This window comes from Momordica charantia (genome assembly GCF_013281855.1).
Source record: "Momordica charantia cultivar OHB3-1 chromosome 11 unlocalized genomic scaffold, Mcharantia_2.0 BLBB01000011.1, whole genome shotgun sequence".
Taxonomy (NCBI): Eukaryota; Viridiplantae; Streptophyta; class Magnoliopsida; order Cucurbitales; family Cucurbitaceae; genus Momordica; species Momordica charantia.
The window spans coordinates 12,949,515-12,973,749 of NW_028275159.1; the positions used below are offsets into that span (position 1 = coordinate 12,949,515).

General features: G+C 35.7%; 3 protein-coding genes across 3 annotated transcripts; 2 read left to right on the top strand and 1 right to left on the bottom strand.

The window, feature by feature from the left end:
- Window positions 1-1,099: 1,099 nt before the first annotated feature.
- On the top strand, window positions 1,100-3,446 carry LOC111024778 (palmitoyl-monogalactosyldiacylglycerol delta-7 desaturase, chloroplastic). The gene is made up of 4 exons (XM_022302554.2): window positions 1,100-1,490; window positions 1,635-1,982; window positions 2,075-2,181; window positions 2,938-3,446. The coding sequence occupies exons 1-4, from the start codon at window positions 1,203-1,205 to the stop codon at window positions 3,152-3,154; spliced, it is 960 nt and encodes a 319-aa protein (XP_022158246.1). The 5' UTR covers window positions 1,100-1,202; the 3' UTR covers window positions 3,155-3,446.
- Window positions 3,447-6,122: 2,676 nt separating this feature from the next.
- On the top strand, window positions 6,123-9,844 carry LOC111024777 (leucine-rich repeat transmembrane protein kinase family protein). The gene is made up of 2 exons (XM_022302553.2): window positions 6,123-9,056; window positions 9,307-9,844. Exons 1-2 carry the CDS (start codon window positions 6,524-6,526, stop codon window positions 9,621-9,623), a joined length of 2,850 nt encoding a protein of 949 aa, XP_022158245.1. The 5' UTR covers window positions 6,123-6,523; the 3' UTR covers window positions 9,624-9,844.
- Window positions 9,845-11,750: 1,906 nt separating this feature from the next.
- EMB3003 (2-oxoacid dehydrogenases acyltransferase family protein) lies at window positions 11,751-17,908 on the bottom strand. Its single transcript, XM_022302552.2, has 6 exons — window positions 16,857-17,908; window positions 16,490-16,681; window positions 16,316-16,403; window positions 12,515-12,585; window positions 12,320-12,403; window positions 11,751-12,237 (listed from the first exon to the last, which is right to left on the bottom strand). The coding sequence occupies exons 1-6, from the start codon at window positions 17,727-17,729 to the stop codon at window positions 12,133-12,135; spliced, it is 1,413 nt and encodes a 470-aa protein (XP_022158244.1). The 5' UTR covers window positions 17,730-17,908; the 3' UTR covers window positions 11,751-12,132.
- Window positions 17,909-24,235: the final 6,327 nt, after the last annotated feature.

Consider the following 24,235-nt stretch of genomic DNA (forward strand, 5'->3'; position numbering starts at 1 on the left):
TATTTTCAATGGTTTTAAATTTTAAAATTATTTTTTAAAAATAAATTTACAAAACCTTTTTATAATCAAACTTTCACATTTTTTTCATTTCAATTTATGAGTGCATATCTAATTATTTATTTTAATATAGTTTTATACTTCTATTTTTTAAACATTATTTAAGTACTATAACTTTTAAATTTCATTATTAATTAATTAAAAAGATAAAGTCATTAATTTTTATGAATAAACTGACAACAATTTCATTAAAAATTTTCATATTATTTTCCTTGTTTTTTTTTTTTGGCGCTTCATTTTAAATTAAATAGAAGTATTAAAAAGAAAAAAGAATTGAGAGGTGGCGTGGGAAGAGAGGAGACTAGAGGGTGAATTAGTGGAATTTGAGGAGACTTAGTGGGTAGGATTTGAGAGGGAGAGGGTTGAATGACAAAAAATACCATTAAAATAATAGGAAAAAACATTAAAAAAAAAGGACAAAAATAGGGAGATAAAATTTTTTATTTTGTATATATAGATTTAAACTAAATAATGATTCTTTTTAATTAGCAATATTTAGACTTTCTTTTTCGAGCTTAACCTAGTTTTAATCTTTTTAGTTAGCTTAGGCTTGAGGTATTAATTCTTTTTAATTAGCTCTATTTAGGCTTTCTTTTTAGTTAGCTTAGGCTTGACTTTGCTTGAGGTATTAATTTTATTTTCCGTTACGTTTGTCCCAATTGTATGGGTTGTTTCTAACTTTTATTTTTATTATTGCTTATTTTCTGAATTTCGCTTTTGGTTTTCTAGTTGTGCAGTGATCTTAAGCGGTGAGTGTTTATTCCTTTTGCAATACAAATTTATAAATTCTTTTGTTTTGGAATACATTACAAATACAATTTTCTAAATACTATAATAAAAAATCAAAATTGTCAACATAAACACAACTCAGTTGGGAAGACATTACTTATGCCTCAAAATTTTTTGAGGTTCGAATCTTTCCGCTCTTTGTTGAACTTAAAAAGAAAGAAAAAGGTCACCATCGAGTTTTTAAACTTCGAAAATACAAAATACAACCCTTTTTTTCCCTTAAATTATTAGTTTTCAAATCCTTACTTCTAATCATAAACCAAACTCCCTTAAACTCTTGCCTTGAGAGTTAAAATTCACTATAAATATATGCTAGAGGTGCCCTCAAAGTTTCAATTAAAGCAAACTTTGCTAATATGGTCGTTTCAAAAGAAGAACCGACGAAAATGGTGAAGCTTTTTAAGAGAGAATGGAGCATGATAGACAAAGAAATGGCTTTCTTTTATGTCTTTATTCATGTAGTTTGTATTTTTGCACCGTTTCACTTCAATTGGAGTGCGTTTTGGGTTGCCTTTGCATTACATATTATTACATGTCTTTTCGGTATTTCTATTTCGTATCATAGAAATCTTTCACATAGAAGTTTCCAGCTTCCCAGATGGCTTGAATACTTGTTTGCTTATTGTGGGGTTCATGCGCTCCAGGTTTGACAGATTTGACAACTTATTCTTTCCTTACTCTAAACACACATATTAGCAACAAGACGGTTTAAAATTATTTGAGATTAAACTTAGCGTATCGAAATATCTATTGTCTTTTGAAAGTTTTCGTTGTATTTTGCATTTCAGGGTGATCCAATCGGTTGGGTGAGTACGCATAGGAGTCACCATCAATTTGTTGATACTGAAAAAGATCCACACAGTCCTATTCAAGGATTCTGGTTTAGTCATCTGACATGGATGTTTGATTCCAATTCTTTGACTAAAAAAGTTTGTCCAAAGTATTTTGATAATTTTGAAGAGGTAAAAAGAAGCGGTTGTGTGATTGTTGGAAAATATGGGAGACCAGATAATGTCAGTGACTTGGAGAAGCAAACTTTCTATAGATTTATTCAAAAAACGTATCTTCTTCATCCAATTGCTCTTGCATTCCTACTTTATGCCCTTGGAGGACTACCTTTTCTTATTTGGGGAATGGTAAGATAAAATCATTCTAATTTCAATTTCTTTTTTAACTAATAGTGTATATAGATTTTGAGGCGTGATATATCATACTCTTTGTCATGCAGTGTGTGAGGACTATAACGTGCCTACACATAACATTTATGGTGAACTCAGTATGTCATATATGGGGAAAGCAACCATGGAAAAATGGCGATTTATCTAGAAACAACGGGTGAGTATAAATCTTATACGTCAAATGAAGTAGTATGTATCATATATGTATACAAAACAAATTTTCAATTGAACAAATAAAGAGGTTGAAGATCGAGAATGTAATAGGTGTCTTATTAATTAAAATGATGCTCAAATCGACACAAATGTATTTTTGATTAAGTGTCAAGTACACTAACTAGTATACCAACTTGTTTATTTATATGGTTTTTTTTTGTATAGAAGTATTTAAATAAGTATGAATATGATTATTTTGTGATTATTAACGTACAACTTTGACTATTAAACCAGTAGTTCATATATTCATTAAATTTTTTAGATGAATTTTAGGAAAAAATAAATTAAACCACTTTTTTAATAAGCAAATTTGGAAGAATTATTCATTTTGTATTTAGTATAAAATTTAGATAACTAAAATTATCTTATAAAAATCTATTATATTTAGTAATACATAAAAAAAATATTTTTCAAAAATCACAATGAATTTAAAAATACTTTAAAGTGATCACGTCAAAGTATATAGTAAGAGAAAAACATATATGTTGATGAGTATAGTCATCTAATACTGAATAAATTTTGTAATTATTGTCACATTATTCAATAATTTAATAAATACAATACAATACTTCCTAAAACGAGCATATAACTCAGCGGTAATTGATATATATCTTGTAAAAAAAAACAATAAATCTAATTTCTCGTCTTACATAAATATCGTACTTTATTATTGATTATATATATTTTTATTGCTTCTTAGGTGGGTGGGTTTGCTTGGATTTGGAGAAGGCTGGCACAATAACCACCATGCATTTGAGTATTCAGCTAGGTTTGGACTCGAATGGTGGCAAATTGACTTTGGCTGGTACGTTATCAGGCTCCTCCAAGCAATTGGAGTGGCCACTAATGTCAAAGTACCCTCTCAAAGCCACAAGCAAAGACTCGGCACGACAAACCAAAAAGACATGCTTAAATGATATTTTAAATCTAGAAACGATAAGATTTTGCTCTTCACCGGTGAGGAGCAATCTTGTCTTTACCATCGTTAAATACTTTACAACTCATTATCATTCAAAAAAAAAAAAAATTTGTTTTTGCTTTATCTTTCTCAGTTGTCAAATATTTAATGGTGGTAAAGACAAGTTGTTTTTTACTGGCAAAAAGTCAAGTTTTATCCATATAGAAATAATTATGTCTCCACAATAATGATGTAATATGTTACTATAATACATTATAAGTTAATATTATTTTGGTCCGTACTTTTAGTTATGGTTTATTTGGTCTGTATATTTTTCAAACCTTTTATTTTGGATCCTATACTTTCAAGTTTTATTCATTTTTAGTCCATCTATATCGAAAATTTTTGTTTTAATTCATATACTTTTTAAAAGTGACCTATCTCACGAAACTAGACTAGACTTGAAAGAATTTTCAAAAAAATATGAAATAATAGTTTAGGAGATATGGTTTTGTCTTTCTATTTTGGACTTTATAGTCCTGTGTATGTGTCAATATTGTGTGTTGAACATATTTCCAAACAATTTTGAAGAATGTAAGCATTATTATTACTTGCAAAAGTCATACTAAATGAAATTTATGTACTAGCTAGAAGTACCTTGCTCAGTATAAGAATAAAACTTAATGATATCTTAATATCTCTGGCTACACTAACTGAGATAAGTTTTGTAGTGCTAACTCGTAGAGATTCTTCGCAGGGAATTTTAGAAGCGAAACTTGGAAAGAATGAACATGATATTGTATTTAATATATGAGTGTTACAATCTTTTAACTTAAAATCATGTGATGCTTTCTCTCGAGTATGAACTTCGACTCAAGGGTTGGAAAGCTTGTTCTTTAATTAAGAAGATTGAATATATAACTTCTAGTTAGGGAAAGATTGATCTAGTTCTCGATGCAGTCTTTGACTTATTTGGCTATTTACCTGATCGACATGTGGCACAATCTGACAAGATTAGTCAATTTCATCTGATGGCCAAGTGCCATTATTTTATTTGCAAATTTTTGTCATTTAATTTCAGGTCGCAAATTTAAAAATACATGATTTCATCATTAATTCAAAATAATGACGTGTCAGTTATTGAATATCGGCCAAAAGTTATCATTCTAACTGATGTCTCGTTTTCAAAATATGTGCACTTATTTGAGCGTATGGATCTGGAAAAAGAAAAAAGTATTTTGTAATTAAAATGTAAGACATTCAATAATAATTTTGATTTTGTTTGATATGTTAATTAATCAAAATGTATACATTTGTTTCAAAATTCTGATTAATCTTCTTTGCAATGCTGCTATCAATTTTAGCCAAAACTATGACTTATAAATAGCAAAGGAGTAGTCTTCTCCACAAGCTATCCCTTTTGGATAATTCTAAAATAGAAGTAGTCATTAATTCTCAACAACTTTCACCCTAATGTGTTTCGATGTTTGGGTATTTTTCTGCCTTTTCTGCATTACAACAAACTCACCATCAAATTGTTCAACAACCCTTACCTGTCCACATTCAAAATGTTAAAAAAAAAAAACATCCAGAACTTTATGTCGGATGGTGCAAAAATAGTTTTGAAAATATTGATGTCTTTTTAATTTATATATTTTGACATTTAATATGTCAGAATTAGATTTTTTTTTTCCCTCAAACTTTCATTATACTTTCAATTAGGGAAAATCTACGGACCCCATCTCCATCGGACCCGCCTAAATAAGGCTAGAAATCCCGGTTTAAATTCTCCACGATGTAGGGCTAAATGTGGACGAGAACGGGGAATGCATTCCTCATCCCCGATTCCCATTCCTCACCTCACCTCACATTTTTTAATATATATATTATATACTTATACTAAAAAAATCTTATTATTTTTTCCATACTTATATATACCGTATAAAACCATATTCTTCCCTACCCATCAAATATATAGGAGGAGGATTAGACCATATAAATAAAAGTTTTTATGAATTCCCCACAGGGAATTCCCACCCCGATCCTTGCAAAATTTAGTGGGGAATTAAATGGAGGGCGGGGATGGGGAGGCCTTCCCCGTCCCTGCCCCGCCCCATGAACATTCTTTCTTTCAATTTTTGTCTACTAGAATCATGAAACTTAAAAAATAGTTTAATAATATGTTCCTAATTTTTTTTTTTTTGGAATAAGATATTTAATCTCTCACCTCTACAGAAACAAGATGCCTTGTTACTAAGATATGTTTATGTTGGCTATAATTTTTTTTTCTATCGAATGAATAGTGAAAATTAAGACAACAAATACTTTCAAATTTTAAATTTGAATCTTTAAAAAATTGAATTACATTGAAAAAAAAACTTTGAGACATATGCCATCCTAGGTATAAACTCACTTCATTCTTTTTTAACTCATAATATATTGTAAATTATATAACATTGTAAAATAATAATTATACAAAATTTACAACATATATATTAACAAATTAATTAACAATATTTTAGATTGAACTAAATATATGGATAGTAGCTATCATTAGTTTACAAATATATTATCAATCACGCTTTGAACAATATTTTAAATTGAATACAATTCTATTTTTTTTATTGAATCTCACATTTTCAAATTTATGCTTTTAAATCACCAACCAATGCACTATTATATTTCTAAAAAATTGAAAATGAGAACGGAATGTTGGCAAACATAACGAATTTTGTGAAAGTCACCTAGAGGTGAATCTCATATTTCCAATGTGTTTAAAATAATTAACAAATATTAGACCATTAATATACGCATAATATTAATAACAAAAATTTTAAAAGGTAATACTATTATGGGTTAATTTAAATATTTTTTTTGTAAATTTCTATTTTTATTAGTTTTTAAAGATATCCATTATCATGGACATGCAATTCCTCATCGAGGATTGGATAGAGATGAAAAATAGATATTTTGTAAAAGTTTAGAGCCTGAAAGAGAGATTATGAAAATTCAGAGAGTAGAATACAACAAAACCCAAACATCAATCGATTTAAACATTCCCAAAATCCACGGCGATGGGTGGAAAAGTTCGTCCACTCCGCTCATAAAAGCTTGAGCAGAACTCCAATTTCCACGCGGATTCGAATATGAAAACCAACAAATTCAAAAAGTTGAAGCGGAGACTTGGAAATCCAAGGAGTGGACTCTGTGACGCACCAGAAATCGTCAAAGATTTTGAAGCAGACTACTGTTTTCAGTCAAGTCTTCGTCGTCTTCCCTTTTGCTTCACTGTTTTCTTCCCCCCTTAAGCCCCAATCCCATTTCCCAAATCTCCCCTTCTTCAATTTCACCGATTGCGAGACCATCAATCGCAAAATCGCCGCTGGAAATGGGGTGTTCGGGCCGAATTTTGAAACCCCTTTTCTGTTTGTTCTTTGTTTCTTACTTCTCTGCCGCCAACTCTGAGCTCCCGAGTGCTCAGCATGCTGCCATGGTCGACCTCTCTCGGCTTCTACGTTTATGGGATGTTAACATGGAGCCGAATCCGTGTTCATGGAAGGGGGTTTTATGCGATTCTGATAATTCCTCTGTTACTAACATTTTTCTCTCGGGATCTTCTCTTTCTTCAGAGGAATTTCTGCCTGTTATTTGCCAGATTGATACTCTACAGGCGCTTGATTTGTCGCGTAACCACTTGAGTCGTATTCCGGAGCAGTTCATCAAAGATTGTGGAGGGATTTCTGGGCTGAGGTTGCTGAATTTCAGCAGCAACCGGTTGGTTGGCTCTCTGCCTACTTTTGTTGGTTATAAAAATTTGGAGATCTTGGATTTGTCTTTCAATTCCATGAATGGAACTATTGGTTTACAGTTAAATGAACTGGTTAGTCTTAAATGTTTGAATCTTAGTTCCAATGGTTTCAGTGGCCCTGTTCCCACTAGAATTGGAAGGGACAAGGCCTTAGAACAGCTCCAGCTTTCTAGAAATAGATTTCAAGGGACAATATCAGAAGATATCATTAGTTATGTGAACTTGACTTATATTGATCTTGGTGCAAATTATCTTTCTGGGTCTCTTCCTTTGCAAATTGGAGATCTCTCCAAGCTGGAGTTTCTGATTCTGTCTGCCAATAATTTGAGTGGAGAAGTTCCAGAAAGTCTTTCAAAAATCAGCACTCTTGTGAGATTAGCAGCTAACCAAAATAACTTTGCTGGTAAGATTCCTAATGGACTTACAAATTATGTGAAGAACTTGGATCTTAGTTATAATAATATGAGTGGTTCCATTCCAGTAGACCTCTTATCGAAACCGCAACTAGAGACTGTAGATTTGACTAATAATGAATTAGTGGGACCAATTCCTGGAGATGTATCTTCTAGTTCTAACTTGGTTAGGTTGAGGCTGGGGAGCAATATGTTGAATGGGACAATCCCTGAAACATTTGGAAACCTTCAGAATTTGAAGTACTTGGAATTGGACAACAATCAGCTGACTGGTTTGATACCAAATGGTTTGGGCAGTTGCAAGAATCTGTTGCTGTTGAATTTGGCCCAAAACAATTTTTGGGGCAGGCTGCCAACACAGTTGGGGAATCTTCAAGGTCTTCAAGTCATGAAACTTCAATCTAACAACCTGTCTGGAGAAATTCCATCAGAAATAATGCAACTAAAAGAACTGACAGTTCTAAATGTTGGTTGGAACTCTCTCAATGGTTCAATACCGCCTTTGATATCAGTTTTGCAAAAGCTTATTAACTTGAATTTACAGGGTAATTATCTCACTGGTGCCATACCCAATACAATTGGTGACATGAGTTCATTGATAGAACTCCGACTAGGGACAAACCGTCTAACTAGTCCAATTCCGAGAATGCCACGGAATTTGCAGATTGCTTTGAACCTAAGCAGCAACCATTTTGATGGGCCGATTCCGAGATCTTTTTCTCTACTTGTTAATTTGGAAGTATGGGACCTCTCAAACAACCAATTTTCAGGTGATATTCCAGAGTTTCTGGCTCAGTTGTTATCCTTGACAGCGCTGAATCTTACTAACAATCAGCTCTCTGGCATCGTTCCGATATTTAGGAGTTGGGTTTTGCTCGACACAAAAGGAAACCCGAATCTCACTAATCGTACAGCGATTGACACTTCTCCCTTATCTGAAAAGAAGAGAAAGCCAATCATTGTGGCAGTCGTCGTTGTGGTTGTAGCTTTATTTGTTTCTGCTGCCTTGGTAATGTTTATTATCTTCATGTCGAGGAGACGTAATAATAGGGGGAATGTCATGGAATTTCAAGAGGAAGATCCTCCTACGACAACTATTATTCAGGGGAAATTATTGTCTCTCAGTGTCATCCACCGCTCAAATATCGACTTTTCTGAAGCCATGGAGGCAGTTTCTGACCCATCTAACATTGAAGTGAAAACTCGATTTTCAACATACTACAAAGCTGACATGCCATGTGGATCAAGCTATTATGTTAAGAAGCTCAAGTGGGATGACAAAATATTTCAGCTGGGAAGTCATCATAAGTTTGGAAAGGAACTTGAGGTCCTTGGGAGGCTTAGCAATTCAAATATCATGACTCCTCTGGCTTATGTTTTGACCATTGAAAGTGCTTACCTATTCTTTGAATATGCCCCCAAGGGCACTCTTTTTGACATTCTCCATGGTAGCTCGGGAAGCGTCCTTGATTGGTCGAGTCGATACAGCATAGCTATAGGAGCAGCTCAGGGCCTTGCTTTCCTTCATGGATGTGCATCTGGTCCTGTACTTCTCCTTGATCTATCAAGCAAAAACATTTTCCTGAAGTCCCTCAAGGAGCCTCAAATAGGTGACATTGAGCTTTGCAAGGTGATCGATCCCTCAAAGAGCACCGGAAGCCTTTCGACAGTAGCTGGTTCGGTAGGCTATATTCCTCCAGGTAAGAAAACTGTTGCCTTATTTTCAAAAACAAAAAACTTGACATTGTAAATCTAGTATATCCTATCATTTTCTACTGTAAGACTGTAAATAAAACTATATACCCTTCCTATACGTGCAGCACTTTCCACAAATCAGCTTAGTTTTCTGGTTTCCACGACGATATTTCCAGTCATTCCATGTGTTCCAATTATACTAACCACAGAGTTTGAGTTTTTGACTATTCTTTTCTTCTTTTGGCGTGATTGCAGAGTATGCTTACACAATGAGGGTGTCGCCTGCTGGCAACGTCTACAGTTTCGGAGTGATTTTACTTGAATTACTAACAGGAAAGACAGCAGTTAGTGAGGGAGCCGAGTTGGCGAAGACCGTTCTAGCTAACCACTCCAAGCAGCAGCAGCAGAAATGGGAGCTGCAAATCCTGGATAAGACTATCAGCAAAACATCTTCCGACGTTCGTAGCCAGATGGGCGCTGTCCTCAATGTAGCGGCTTCATGTGTGTCTCCATCGCCCGAAGCAAGGCCGAAGATGAAGACTGTCCTGAGGATGCTCCTTAATGCAAGATAAAACAACAGAGTCCTTCTGCATACTACAAATTGGAAAGCAGCTATGGACTTCAGTATATGAGGTGATAATCTTAGCTCTAGTTATTTAGTTTGTAATATTAAGAATTGAATTGTACTGCTAGGTTGTGTATATATATATATATTTTTTTTAGTATCTACTCCATGTAAAATATACAAAATAAACCTAAGAGAAGAAATCTAATGAGTCATACTGTTACAATATATGTCAGTGATCAAATAAATGTTTGAACGTTTTTAAAGCCACGGGTAGTATGTTAGGTGTTCGGTTTTAAAATGTATTTTAAAGTTTCTGTTAAATGATTCATGAAAAATTAATTACGTGCGATAGTTTTATATATGAAGTTTTGAGACTATGTCTAAACCGAAAGTTAGAGATCATAATAGAATGAGTATGAAAGTTGACTGAATGAACGTTTAGAGATCAAAACAATATAAGTAAGAAAGTTTAGGGATGGATAGAATTCAAACCATCGTATTCAGCTTTTTACCTTGTTAGTTGTTGATTCACTTGATCAAATTTGTAATCAATTTAAAGTTCTCATTAATCCTTATATTCGACTATGCTTCTCTATCCTTCTTCTCTCGATGTGGTTCGCTAATTAATTTGTGGTTTGTTCATCAATGATCTGTCATCATTTTTTCACCCATCCTAAGAAATAGATGATGTGTGGATGCGACTGAAAATTATGTTATTTGGTAGTTTGTTTTGGAGAATTGTTTTTTTAGAACAATATATCGAGGTAGAGATTCAAACTCACGATCTTTTAACTAGATATAGGCGTCTTAATCTGTTGAGCTATGTTCTGATGGGCTGGAGAATGGTTTTTAAAATTTGTGATACGGTGATTTGTAAAGGTTGAGATTATTGGCTGACTTTTTTTCTTAAAACAATAATTTCGTTTTTTTCCCTTTAAAAATGTCATCTCTTCGTGAAGAAAAAGAAATGAATTTTTATATGTTGTTTGGCACTAAATGTCGAGTCAGCTAGTTCGGATACTCACGGATATAAAAAAAATAGAAAAACTATACTTTGAAATCTAATTATATAAACATGTTTTTCTTACTTTCTGTTTTCATAGGAAAACTATTTCTAAACGTCATCTCACCAAGAAATTTACTTCACTCAAATTTGCTGTCAGATGGAATAGAAGGTTAGAGTATTCAAATATATAACAAATTTGAAGAGAAAAAATTTACACATAAAACTTCCATTTTCGCATCCTGAATACCAATTCATTTGGATCTCAACAAAATTAAAACCCTAACCCTATTTGATAACTATTTCTAATAACCAATTCAAGTTTCTATTTTTGTTTTTGAAAAACGATTTTTAAATTTCACAAAAAAAAAAGGAGGAATTTTAGAGTAGTTTTTAAAAACATATTTTTGTTCCTCAGAGTCTCATTTGTTTCAAATATTTATTATTTCTCTCCCTCCCTCCAAATTTTTCATCTCTATGTATTTTCTTTTCTTTTTTTTCTAACATATCACCCTTATTTATCTTCCTAAAATTTAATATTTTCCCGAACTTTTCTCTCTATAAAATTGTATTTTATAACTTTTCTTTCTTTTCTCGATCTCATCCTGATTCCATTTTTTAAATAATTAATATTATATTTTATTGACATGAATAAAATATTAAATATTTTTAAAACTAATTATTTATAATAGTAACTAAAATAATTAATATATATTTTTATACTTCTTTATTTTTTAAATTCTAAAAATAATTAAAATTAATTATAAAACCAATAATTTTTTCTACAAATATCCACATCTCTAAATAAAGATTCTTGAACCTGGACTGAAGAATGAGGTGGCAACATGGGACTTAAAATTTGCAAGAGCACGAGAATAAGAGAGGGCATCCTCATTCCGATCATTTCTATTCTACATATAATTTTCTCTCTCTAACATATATTTTCAATTTTCTAACTTCTTAAAAATAGAAAATAGAAAACCAAACATATTTGATAAAAATAGTTACCAAAAATGTTTGATTTTCTGTTTTTAAACAATAAAAAACAAAAAATACTTATCAAACCTATATGGTTTTGTAAAACAAAAGAAAACAAAAACAAAAAACAAAAAGACCAATAACCAAAAAAATAAAAATCGTTATCAATCGACCCTAAATTATTGTGTAAATCAATACAAACATAGTTCTTCAATCCAATGATTTAGTCACACACAGCAGTCCAGCATGACCAAAAAAAGTTTATGGATTCCATAAGAATACAAGTTTTGAAACAACACAATTTCAAAAAAAAAAAGGAAAAAAAAGAGTTTTGAAACATAAATAATGTTCATCCTCCAAAATTCTGCTCGTGTTCTTCACAGAACGTGGGAAAAGATTGAGAAAATAGCTTCTTAATTTCTACCACTTTCATGGACATCACATTTTGACTCGTGTGTGAAAACAAACTTCAGATCGTGAGAAGAAAGCTAAAGAAGAAAAAATCTGGGGGTTAATAAAATGCATGTAAAAACTATAGTGTTAGGTCTTTAGGGTCCTCAATGATTTTCGCCAAGGTTTGCAAGAAAGTAGCAAGATCTGCACCATAGATTACTCGATGATCCGCTGTTACGTTTACCTACATGGTTTCGAAGTCCGAAAATAAGGATATGGAGGCCTACGCTGAAAAATGTACATTAAGAGTGGTCTGAGTTTGTTACCTGCATTTGGTTTTTCTTGCCGATCCGACCGTCCTTAGTTCCCACAACCGTGGGGATAGATGCTCCTACTGCCATGATTGCTCCCTGCATAAATTAGGTTCTTAATATTAACAACTACGCAGCAGAGCTATATGCCAGAGAGGTCCCTGGCCAGAGACGAATTTGGGAGAGATAAGTCAGAGTAACGATACTCACAGTTCCGGGTGGCAGTATTGCATCAAAACGATCCACGCCAAACATCCCAAGGTTAGAGAGAGTGAACGTGCCTGCATAATGAAAAGGCATGCATCATGTGGAGCTCTGAGGAACTTAGAAAGCAACAAAAGAAAAAAAATAATTCATGTGAAAATAATTTCAACCCAAGTAAATGTGTGAAGTGTGTTACTGTGAACTATATAAACTACACTTGTTAAACCAAAACTTCTTTTAGCTCATTCAATAACTTGGTTTCTTTCCTTTTGTATATAATTCCAATAAGGAACAGGATTAGATTAGTTCTATACTGCTGCATCAAGAGACCCCACAGCATTTATGTCTCGGAACTTGGAAGTCTTTCCTTTCTTAACATATGCTAGAAGTTTTGGGGGGTTTTAGTCAAAACCTGGTTCTCCCTAGTCCATTTCTAGCTTCGTCTCGATTATGCTGACGCATCATTGCTAAAACTCAGAGCTAAAGTCCTCTGGTTCAACGCAGTGAGATGTATTTTTGGTGAAAATTTCATTGGAAAGAAATAAAAGAATCTATTAGGATATCCAAAGAGATTTGATGACTTATGTAGGAGTCTATTGTTTACAGTTTCTCTTGGATTTCTAGAGAATTTTTTTTTTGTAACTACGACCTAAGTTTCCTTGAACGGCACTAGTTGGAAGAATTTCTTATTAATTTCTCTGGTTTTGTAGCCCTCATGCTTTGTTAATTTCATGTTCAATGAAATTATTACTGATAATCCAGCTTGATTCTTAATATTACTCACATGTAAACCTCAAGAGTCGTGCACACTGTTAAAAGACACTTGGATTGAAGTTGAACCAAGTTCATTTGCAAAAAAGAAAAAAAAAAAAAAAGTAAAACAACCAAGTATTCATGAATTTGAACCCCTCTAAGACATTACTTAGATACTATCTTTTTCAAGTCGAATATTGACTCAATATTCTAGGCAGTTGAGATCAAAACATCGAGGATTTCTAGGTATCCTACATTGCAGAAAATGTTAAATCTTCAGAAAAGCTATTCTAGAAAATAACTAAATTTGTAAATTCCACAACTCGCAAGATCGCAGCTCCTACAGTACTTCGAAATATCAATAATTTGATTTCAGATCAAATGACCACAGTAATCTACTAGACTTCAAATGAACCTGAACAAATAAACATCTAAAACCATCGCGGATGAAGCCATTCTCCTGGACAGAACTTTTTTTGCGAGCTAAAAAAGATTCCATTTATATATCTAAATTGATCGAATTTTACTCTTTTTTCCTTTAATTTTTTCATTTTCAGACCAAGTTCAATGCACTTTCCACGAAATAACTTGTTTGACCGTACAACACTTGAACTCAAAATTATAATGAGTCATCATCAAAAACTTGAAAACCCAATCCTTAAAGGTACCTACCTAGTATCTAGATTTATAATTATGGCATACCCTCTTTGATTACTAATTAAAGAAAACGTACTGCACATTCTTATTGAGCAATGTACCGGGGTACGGCAACTTTCTAAACATTTGTAAATAAGAGTATAAGCAAAAGTCTAGTGTAATTCTGCCCAAAGAGGCAGTGTGCTTCACAAAATTCTCAAAACTGTTAAAATCTCTAAACCTATCTTTGAACAACCTATTGTTTCTTTCAATCCAAGGAGACTGAGGAGTAGATCTAATTATGCTCTTCCAAAAAATTCTAGCCTTTCCTTTAAATCACAACCCCAAAAGGAGCTCTGGGTGGATGAATTTGATATTGTCATGCACGCACCAAACCATACAAAAAGTATTACATATTCTGGACCATCTAACCAAGGCCAAGCTACATCCCAAAAATAAATTACTACTGATTCATTGCTATTGCCACAGTTAGAGCAGACTACGAGACATAAAACCAAGTGGGGGATTTTTCTTTTGCACCCTATCATGAATGTTTAAGCTCCTCTTGTAAGCAAGGGGTCAAAGAAAAATTCACTTTCTTTAATGCCTTAATTTTCCATATCTCATTAATCTATCCATCTTTTCACTTTTAGATATAAGAATGGTAGCCACTTTACAAGTGATTAGGAGTTTTCTTGTCCAGCATCCCGCAAAGATCTGGCCACTCTTCAAACTCCCTATCATTGAGGTTTCATCTCAGTTTTAAATCCAAATCTTGGTAGTTTTGATTCCATACATCTGCCACTGCATACTGTTTGGACAAAGAAATATCGTAGTCTCGAACAAGAAGACCAAAGAGGGCTAGGGGACCAACCAGCATCTTCCCAAAATCTAACCCTCTCCCCCTTGCCAACGTTAAAAGCTATTACTGTCCCAGCTGCTCCTGCACTTTGCAATTGAAGGCCAAGGAGATTTAGAACAGCCACCTGGAACGTTCCAACCCATAAAAGCTAGAAATGATTTCCTCCAAAGGGAATCTTTCTCACTTGAAAATCTCTAAAAGCAATTTTGTATGGAATGCAAGGTTTCTTCCCAAAGTTCAAGCCCCCCACACTAAGGGGAAGAGAAGCCTATTTCGATTTAACCAAATGGCTTACTTTTCGATCCCCTGAGCCTCTCCAGATAAGACCCCTAATAAGTTTTCAATCATTTTACAGGGACCAGTAGGGATTTTAAACACAGACACAAGCAGTAGATGGAGATTCTAGAGAGAACCGCCTTTGCAAGGGTAAGTCTACTAGTCTACTAAAAGAGTTGTAGCTTTGCACTTCTCCGCCAGTCTATTAAAAGAGTCCGTTACCAAAGTGGAAAGGAATGGTGAGACTGCATCTCCTTGACAAAGATCCTAAGAGACTGGAAATTTAGCCCTCTATCAACAATATTTGAAGTTTCTTCTAGCAATTTTTGTTGAGGGAGGGAGAGAGGGAGAGTATTAATATCCAAACTTCAACATGATGGATTATTGAAATATAAGACCCCTCAAAAAACTACTTCATTGCCTGACCTTTTCTTACGTCCACCTTTTCTGCACTACTTTACCCTTCTATCATTTGAGAATTGTCCAAAACTATAGAAGAAAACTCAAGTTTGTCTTGATTTACTCTTCTTCTCAAGTTTGTCTTGTCCTTTACGATATGCTAGTATCTAGAAGGTAAAAGTATATAGAAGGTGAGATTCTTGTTATGGCTAGTGGTTGAGTTGATCTTTAATATTTCGGATCTTGTTAAAAAGAGATTTATCATATATGTGTCAGCAGTTCTACTGGTGCAATTCATGTAGAGAGTAACCCACACATAAAACAATTATAATTGAAGGGGAAAATGGGTTGGTGTACTACCCTTTATTGTATGTAATCTGAATGTGTGCTCTTTAAGTTGTTTGATATTTTATTTTGTGCATAATCGAAGGCAGGTTACTTCTTGGAGTAAGTGATCAGATCTTCCACTTATCCTAGAAAGACAGATTTTTTGGAAAAGCTGGGCCTGCACCATCTACTGGGGGTTGATGGTCAGAACACGAGAAAAGGATTTTTGGAGATATGTTTTTACTTGTTCGGGAATTGTTGAGTTCAATCTAATACAATGCTCCTATTTGGTCCTCCACATTATTTATCATATGGACTTCCTCCCGTGATACACAAGTTAAGTTTCTTTTCCTTCGACAGGTTTTATTTGACAAGACTCTTTTTCAGCCGTCCTGGTGCATTTGGAGTCCTTTCTTGTACTATCATATTTCATAACGAAATTCTCACTCATTCTCAAAAAGATAAATAAGATATAATAACTTTTTCCATATGAATGCAAGTGAAGGACTAATTACTCCATATTGAAAATGAAATATGAAATAATCAAAAAGTACCAGTGTTGTATTCTTGAGGTTGCAGCTGCTTGGCTCTGGCCTTGTCAACTAACTCCTTCCACTTTCTAGACAAAGAGTAAATGTCCACCTAAAGTACAAATCAAGTGCAAACAATCAAAGATCAAATTAACATATGATTTGAAAGACAGCAGAACATTAGGAGACTAAAATAACCTTATCTGCGTCTTGAAGCACTGGTGTAATCAAGCCACCATCAATGGCAACGGCAACTGCAATATTGATGCTACTGTTATAAGTGAAGCTCTTACCATCCCTACAGCTTGAATTTACAATGGGATGTTTAGCCAGTGCTAGAGCTGTAGCCTTTGCAAGCAATGCTGTCATGGTTACTCCCTTTGACTTAATCTAAGAAACATAAATCACTCTAAATTGTCAGCAAGGCAGAAGACAACTTCTAATTCTATCCCAAGCTATTGAAAAGAAACATGTTTCAATATCTTCAAAATTTGCAATAATTCTAAAAGGCAATGATTGGTGCAAGAACAACACTACCATTTTCTCCAAATCGATAAGTTTTTACCTTTTTGTAGAGAGCATCAAGCGCATCTGTAGTGATGGTATAACCCACTCTGAAAGTGGGCACCGCGAGACTCTCAACCATGTTCCTACTCACTGCACCTTGCATTGTGGTGAATGGCACGGTGGTTCCCAACTCCACCGATGACGATGGAGCCGAAACCGGCCTGGCAGCAGAATCCGGAACCGAAACCGCAGAAGCTGCTGCAGACGCCGCGGCTTCGACATCCTTGGCCACACTTCTCCCCAATGGCCCAGTCCCCACCACTGTGGCCAGCTCCACATTCAACTCCTTCGCCAGCTTCTTCGCATATGGAGACGCCACAATCCTCTTCCCCCCTTCAGATGCAGGGTGGGAGGAAGCCACTACCACCGGAGCCGCCTTTGCCACCGCAACCGGCGCCACAGCAGCTACACTCTCAGCAATCTTCTCCGGCGGAGGTCTCGAAGCAGGAGAACCCGAACCCGCCGAAGGGTTCGCCGCTCTCGACTTGGCCTCAGAAATTTCGTCCTCAGTCTCAGCCAAAAGCGCGATTGCCGATCCAACCGGCGCAACACCTCCCTCATCGACCATAATTGCGGCAAGATAGCCATCATAGAACGTCTCAACGTCCATATCGGCCTTGTCGGACTCGACGACGACAACGCTCTCGCCCTTGGCCAGCTTGTCGCCCTCCGTCTTGATCCAGGACACGATTTTGCCCTCGGTCATGGTGGAGCTGAGGGCCGGCATGAAGATCTCGCGGATCTTAGCCTGGGCTTGGAGAGAGCGCCTGGTCCAGCAGCCGGAGGGGTGCAATGTGGGTCGGAGAAAAGCCCGGCGGCGGAGGGTGGGGGAGGCGGCGGCGACGAAAGAGGAGCTGAGGAGATGAGCCATTGAATCTAGAGCTCGAGAGAGAGTGGTGAGTGGGCGTTGTGTGTTTATGGAAGGTTTTGTAAGAACACAGAAATTCTCGAAATCATCGAAATTGGGCGGAGGTCTCAACTCAACCACCTTACCGGTGAAACCTTTTTCTTTCTTTTCCTTTCCCCTTTTTCTTGTCTACTCATTTTTGTTTTGTTAGTATGTTAGCTTTTTCTTTTCTTTTTAGGCTATTTAAATATTCCTTTCTTTCTGTTCTCAAAATATCTATTTTAATTTTAAATTTTTTTTAAAAGTAGACGTTTTATTTTACTAACTCGTATCCACTTACTCATTAATTGCCTCTAATCAAACATCTGAATTTCTACAAAGTTATATTTGAGTTGACTCCATCGTTACAATTTGTCTGACATGCAAACTTAATAGCTCATCGATTTGTATTAGAAGCAGTTGGTTCTTGCATAAATAAATTTATGTTTCCCAAGCTCCCACCGGGCTGTCTTGTGCTGCCAAACGGAAAATTGCTGAAATTGTAGCCCATGTGGCATCTTCATAACTTTCATGAACACATATTTTTATCTAAATTATAATAATAATAAGCAACTCGAACCTAGGTGGGCTAAATACATACTTACATCAACATATTAGTGCACATACTTGAAACTATCTTATTAATTTGTTAAAAGCAAACTAAATGTAAATGACAAAATGATTGTTTCTTTATGCTCCGTTTGACAGGAATTGGTAGAAAATAATTTCAAATTTCAAGATTTTAAATAATGGAAATGATTTCGAATTCCTCATTGTGTTTGGAACCAAATTGATTCTAAATGAAATTAAAATTTCTTGTTTGGATGTTCATGAGAATTGAAACGAAAGTATATCATTCGACTATTATGCCCTTGTAATTTTGTAATATTATATTAATAATAGTATAATATTTTCATATGAAATATAATCATTTAATCAAATCAACTTAATAAATTAAAACTTTCCATTAAATTTTTAGAAAAAGCAAAAAAATATTTGGAAATATTTATATTGAAATATATATTTTTAAATATATATATATGTGAAGATGGTTTAAAAAAAAACTTACAGATCTCTTTCCAAATCCATTTTATTTGGAACTGAAATTCTTTTGACCCTAATTAGTGTTATAAAATTGAAATAAAAAGAAAATAAAACTGATGGAGACCATCCAACTAGGTAATCAATTTGAATTTTGATTGAATGGTGATCCAAAAAGACGTAGGTAGAAAGACAAAAGAGAAAAAAAATTGTAGTATGTTTGACAATTTGCATAGAAAAATATTAGAAAATAATTATATGGGTGTAGGGTGGAGTGATGTGAATAAATTTAAAAAAAATGGAAAATCTATTTTCAGAACTATTTTTCTCCTAAAAATAGGGTAAATTTGGAACTTCTTGGGTTTTAATTTCAAATCCTTCCAAATCCGACCTATTTTGAACGAAAAATTTCTTGACAAAAAACTGATTTAAATCACTTATGATTTCAAATTCCTTCCCTTTCTTTTCGCACGAAATGATTTAAAAATCAATATGATTTGCAATTCTTTGCAAATCAAGGGTTCCAAACACGGGTTAAAGTTCAATGACTAAAATGAATATTTTGAAAGTTTTGTGGCCAAAATGGATATTTTATAAGTTCATGGACAAAAATAGAATAATATCTTGAAAGTTCAACCATAAAATAGGATTTAAACATGTTTATTTTAGAGAAAGCATGTGCTTTATTACTGATGTTTGAGTGTTTTTTCAATTAAGTCTCTCATTTTTTAACAATTTTCATTTATACTCTTTCCTTCCATAGGTGAGGAAATTGGTTCACGATGAGCTTACACGAAATAATATTGAATAACTCAATAGAAATTTAGAGGAGAAATTAGTAAGGGTGTTCAAGTATAGTAAAAAAATCGAGCCGATTTATCGAAATTGATCAAACCAAAAGCAGTCGATCTATTTTGAAGCTAAACTGTCCGTGGTTGATTTTGCATATCAAAAACCGACTAGTCGTTCGGTCGGTCCATTTGAACCTGTGGAAAACCAACCGATTGAGAGAGTGTGTTTGTGTGGTTCTTTCGACAACGGATTCTATTTTCGTCGTCGAAAGGGGCCTTTGACAATGAATTTTCATTTTGTGGCCATAGATCTAGTCGCCAAAACATGAAATTCTAGCAACTCGAACCTAGGTTGGCTAAATACATGCTTACATCAACATATTAGTGCACATACTCGAAACTATCTGATTAATTTGTTAAAAGCAAACTAAATGTAAATGACAAAAATGATTGTTTCTTTATGCTCTCTTTGGCGTCTAGAATTGGTAGGTTAAATAATGGAAATGATTTAGAATTCCTCCTTGTATTTAGAAGTGTGTGTGACTATTCCCAACATTGACGCCAACCCGCTCATATGCTCTCAATGCCGATAGCCACTCCCTCTGTCTCTCAACGTCGACACCTCCATCTCCATTTCAATTTCTCCTACGTCCCTCTCTCACATTCTTCTTCATGTAGCCATTAAGGTTTAGCCTCAGTAGCAAAATGGCCCAATGATCTACCTCCTCTCTAACATTTTCCTTGTACAGCAACCATTAAGTTTCAATTGGCAACAATACAATTCTTTACATTTCTAAGACGTGTACAAATTTGAAACGAAAGAAAAGAATTATAAGTTATCATAAAAAATCGAACACAATTGGAATTAAAATAATAACAGTATCATTCTTTCTTTTGAATCGAGGAGTTATTTGTGTTGCTGGCATCAATGGTTATTTATAAAATATAACCATACTGCAACATGTGAGTAGCAACATTGAACTCCCTAACCAACTGCAATATTCCTTTCTTTAGTTTCTCATTCAACTTCTCCCATCTTAACCTTCGAACTATTGTCAAAATTTCATTTGTGCGTGCATTTCTGCCCCTTTTATTCTAGCTTCCTCAGAAAAAATACCTCTCTATTGTTGTTGTTCCTACTGTAGCACTCCTTTTCTCGCTCTTCTTTTTCTTTTGTTTCTCAATCATCTTTGTTTGAGCTTGGATTTGCCAAGCTCGGAAGGAGGACAGGTCGGAGTGTTCGGAAGGATCTTCTTTGAGCAACCAAACACCCTCCCAGAACACTTGAGGAACTTGCAAAACAAAGTTAGTTCTCATCCGATCTAACTTGCCGAGTATGTCTAGATTTGCATACTTTGCATTTAAGACAAGAGTTTCTATTTATAGAAACTAAGCCTGACAGGAACTCTGATACACCTAAAAATGCGGCGTGTTGTCAGGTTCGGAAGAGACACGTTACGGACTTCATTGAAGGTCGGCTCAGCTTCTCAGGTCGTACCCTAACTGCCGACCTCAGTGTTTTTAGGTTAATTTCCATATTTTGCACGGATGCCAATTCAACTCATCTTTTCGATCCTAACACGTGGCAGGTCAAAATCCACATCCAACATTGGCTCCAACTTCGGCGGGCGGAGGTCGGCTCGGCGAAGTACTCCTAGCTAAATGAGGATGAGTTAAACCCACGTGTCCATGCGTGACATCATGCATTTCGTCAGGCCTAATTTCTGTCTCGAGAACTCAAACGTCGCCACGGGGATCGCCCATCGTGGACGAATCTTGTCCATTGATTCTCTCTCGATCGGACAGCCCTCGTGCCTCCGGGCTGCTCTATAAAAAGCGGAGTTTTTCCTCTTTTTCACTTTTCACTTCGAAGCTTTTTGAGTACCTCACCTGTTGCCCAAGTCAGGTACTTTCTCCCTTTTCCATTAGGTTGTTTTTTAGACTCTTTCCTTAGTTCTGACCATGAGTAGCTCGTTTAACGATCCGTCGTCCGAGTCATCTAGTTCTTCTAGTATAGATAATGTCTTAGGAGACCCGAACTTAGCCTCTACCTCGGGAAATCCCAACCTAGCCTCCACCTCGGGAAGGCCTGTGGCTAACCCGGTATTCGAGCTCCCTTCCTCAACCTGCTCGGTGGGTAGGCTGGTTGAGCTTCGCAAAACATACCTCATACATGATTCCGTAGGGCTTAGGGTGCCCAAGGTCGGCGAATACCTCGAGGATCCCCGTCCTTGTTTCGTCAGCTATCCTCAGATATTCAATAAGGGGGTCAGGCTTCCTCTTCACCCATTCATCCAGAGGTTCCTTAGCGCGGTCAACCCTACCCCAGCTCAGCTCTCTCCCAACGAGTTGTCCACCGTGCTTGGGGCTTATGTTCTATGGTGGATCATCCGGGACGAGGATGAGGATAGACTCACGGTAGATCAGCTCTTAGCGACTCACAGTCAAAGCCTCCAATGAGGGAGAGGGTCGGTTTTACCTCTCTGCTCAGCGGAATATAGGTCAGATTATTAGGAATCCCTCTTCTAATAAGAATTGGAAGGAGTGCTGGTTATTCGTCTCCGGCGATTGGCTCGTGAAAAATGAAAAGGGTGAGTCGATCTGCCATGTTCCAGTAGAGTTTGGAGACGTAGGTGAGTGTCCTAGGTACGAATTAGGTATTTTCATATTTTCGCGCCTTTGTTTGTGACGATGCTTCATGGTGCAGCTCTACTATCTCCCATTTCGAGGATCAGTGACAAGTCGTGGGAGATCGTCAAGCGCGCTCAGAGTCGGAGTCTGAAGTACGCACTGTGGGGCGAGGCACTTGTTTCAAACTCCCACTTCTTCTCCAACGACCTCAGTCTGCACGACCAACCGGAAGAGTTCAGGAAGCTACCTAAATCCCGACAGCGCAGATCGGAAAAACGTAAGACTCCGGAAGGTAGCCTCTGCTCGGCACTTAAGCTCGTATCTGTAATCTCTTTACTAACCTCGGCTTCTTTTCAGAAATGGCCTCCAAGTTCCTCGCGTTCAATAGTGGAAAGCAGCAGCGCGCTTCAACCTTAGCTGCCCAACCTGCACCTCCCCAAGCCCGTCGCGTACAAGCAGCGCCGACGTCCGGACCCCCGAGCTAGCTAATTTGGCCAAGCCCAGGCCCTCCAAGCTCAGCCCTTGCAAAATGTCACAGGGGGCGAGGGGTCGACTACCCCTTTGCTGCAGAAGAAGCGAGCGAGGGACGCGCTCCAATCCGAAGAGGTTACCTCAAAGTCTCTGCCTCCCCCTAGCGTGGGTCGACTCGAAAGAAAGGTCCCAGCAAGGTCAGAAATCGTGCGACGAGGTCCGACTTCCGTTCAAGCTCGCCTTCTCCCGTCCGAGCATTTCACGACATCGCAAACGAAGGTGAGGTCCTCAAGCTCTCGTCGGGTGGAGCGATCTGTCCAGGCACCTGAAAACCCCGCGGAGGTGGTGAGGAGAACCCTGGCTCTTGCGGTAGAGGTAGCCTCGTACACATCTTTCCTTTCCTTTTTACTTCCTTTCTCTTGTTCTAACATGAAACTTTTGCAGCTGCACTATCATGCTTGCCTATCGGCATCCATTAGATTAATTATATTAGTTAGTTAACTTAATTGCATTTTGTTTTTGTATTTCTTATTAGATTTTTTTAGTACAACATGTGGGGTGGGTCAACTACCTTTTGGTATAGCTGCCTTGACCCGATATTAGTTAATAAATAGTTGGTTTGGTTATTACTTTACTTCATTTCATTACTCTTGTATTTCTTTTGAGAGAAAAAGAAGCAAAAGTTACATGTAGCAAAACAATAAAGGACCAAGAAGTAGGAAAACAGTTACAAGTTAAAGAAGAAGGATGGATTTTGAGTTAGATGCAACATACCATAGAAGAGAAAAACTCCTACAAGTGTGTATCGTTGCTTATCATTTTCTTTAAATTTTAAAGAGGGTTTCATACACTAGCATTAACATTGCTTTAACAGCTTCTAGCGTTCATCAATTTTTCATGTGTGATATTGCAAAGTCTTTCGAAAATGACATTAGTTCTCATTCATATCAAAATACTCCAAAACAATGTGTTTATGTATAAAAGAGAAAAGAAGATGTGTATATACATCAAAGACCACCTCCATAAATCCTCCACAACGGATAACTATTTTTGACGTATAGTATTGCCGAGAAATCACCAACAAAGACCAATGTTACCATGTTTTAGGTGGTAGAGATTAGTAATTAGTATCAAATATTAAGTGGTCAACCTTTGTATAGTAATGACACTTGCTCTAAACTCAATTATTCATATTGCTTTATACAGAGAATGATAATCTTATTCAAACATCATACAATGTTTAAAATGTAAATACAACCCGATCTAAGAAGAAAAAAATGGAAAACTACCATTCTAAAAAATATATCAATAATAAATGAGATTTATAATGGCACTCAAATAGAGGATGAGTACATAAATTTTTAAATTCTGTAGATAATAATATCCTAGATTTTAAAAAGTAAAAATATGTTAAATTAATATGGATAGTTAGTCCCCATTTTGGTAACATTCTAGATTGTCTTGTTCCCTCTTTCTCATTTTTTTTTTTGAAAGAAATAGAAACAGGAATATGTTCGCCAAACATTATTGCTTCTTATTTCTGTGATGCCAAAGCAT

Excerpts from the sequence above, each read along its gene's own strand:
- LOC111024778 (XM_022302554.2), top strand. The coding sequence starts at position 1,203 with ATGGTCGTTTCAAAAGAAGAACCGACGAAAATGGTGAAGCTTTTTAAG. Across the intron at positions 1,983-2,074 it reads CTTTTCTTATTTGGGGAATG|TGTGTGAGGACTATAACGTG; the intron begins GTAAGATAAAAT and ends TTTGTCATGCAG. Across the intron at positions 2,182-2,937 it reads GATTTATCTAGAAACAACGG|GTGGGTGGGTTTGCTTGGAT; the intron begins GTGAGTATAAAT and ends ATTGCTTCTTAG.
- LOC111024777 (XM_022302553.2), top strand. The coding sequence starts at position 6,524 with ATGGGGTGTTCGGGCCGAATTTTGAAACCCCTTTTCTGTTTGTTCTTT. Across the intron at positions 9,057-9,306 it reads GGTAGGCTATATTCCTCCAG|AGTATGCTTACACAATGAGG; the intron begins GTAAGAAAACTG and ends GCGTGATTGCAG.
- EMB3003 (XM_022302552.2), bottom strand. The coding sequence starts at position 17,729 with ATGGCTCATCTCCTCAGCTCCTCTTTCGTCGCCGCCGCCTCCCCCACC. Across the intron at positions 12,586-16,315 it reads ACCTCAAGAATACAACACTG|GCACGTTCACTCTCTCTAAC; the intron begins GTACTTTTTGAT and ends TTCATTATGCAG. Across the intron at positions 12,238-12,319 it reads GCAAGAAAAACCAAATGCAG|GTAAACGTAACAGCGGATCA; the intron begins GTAACAAACTCA and ends GAAACCATGTAG.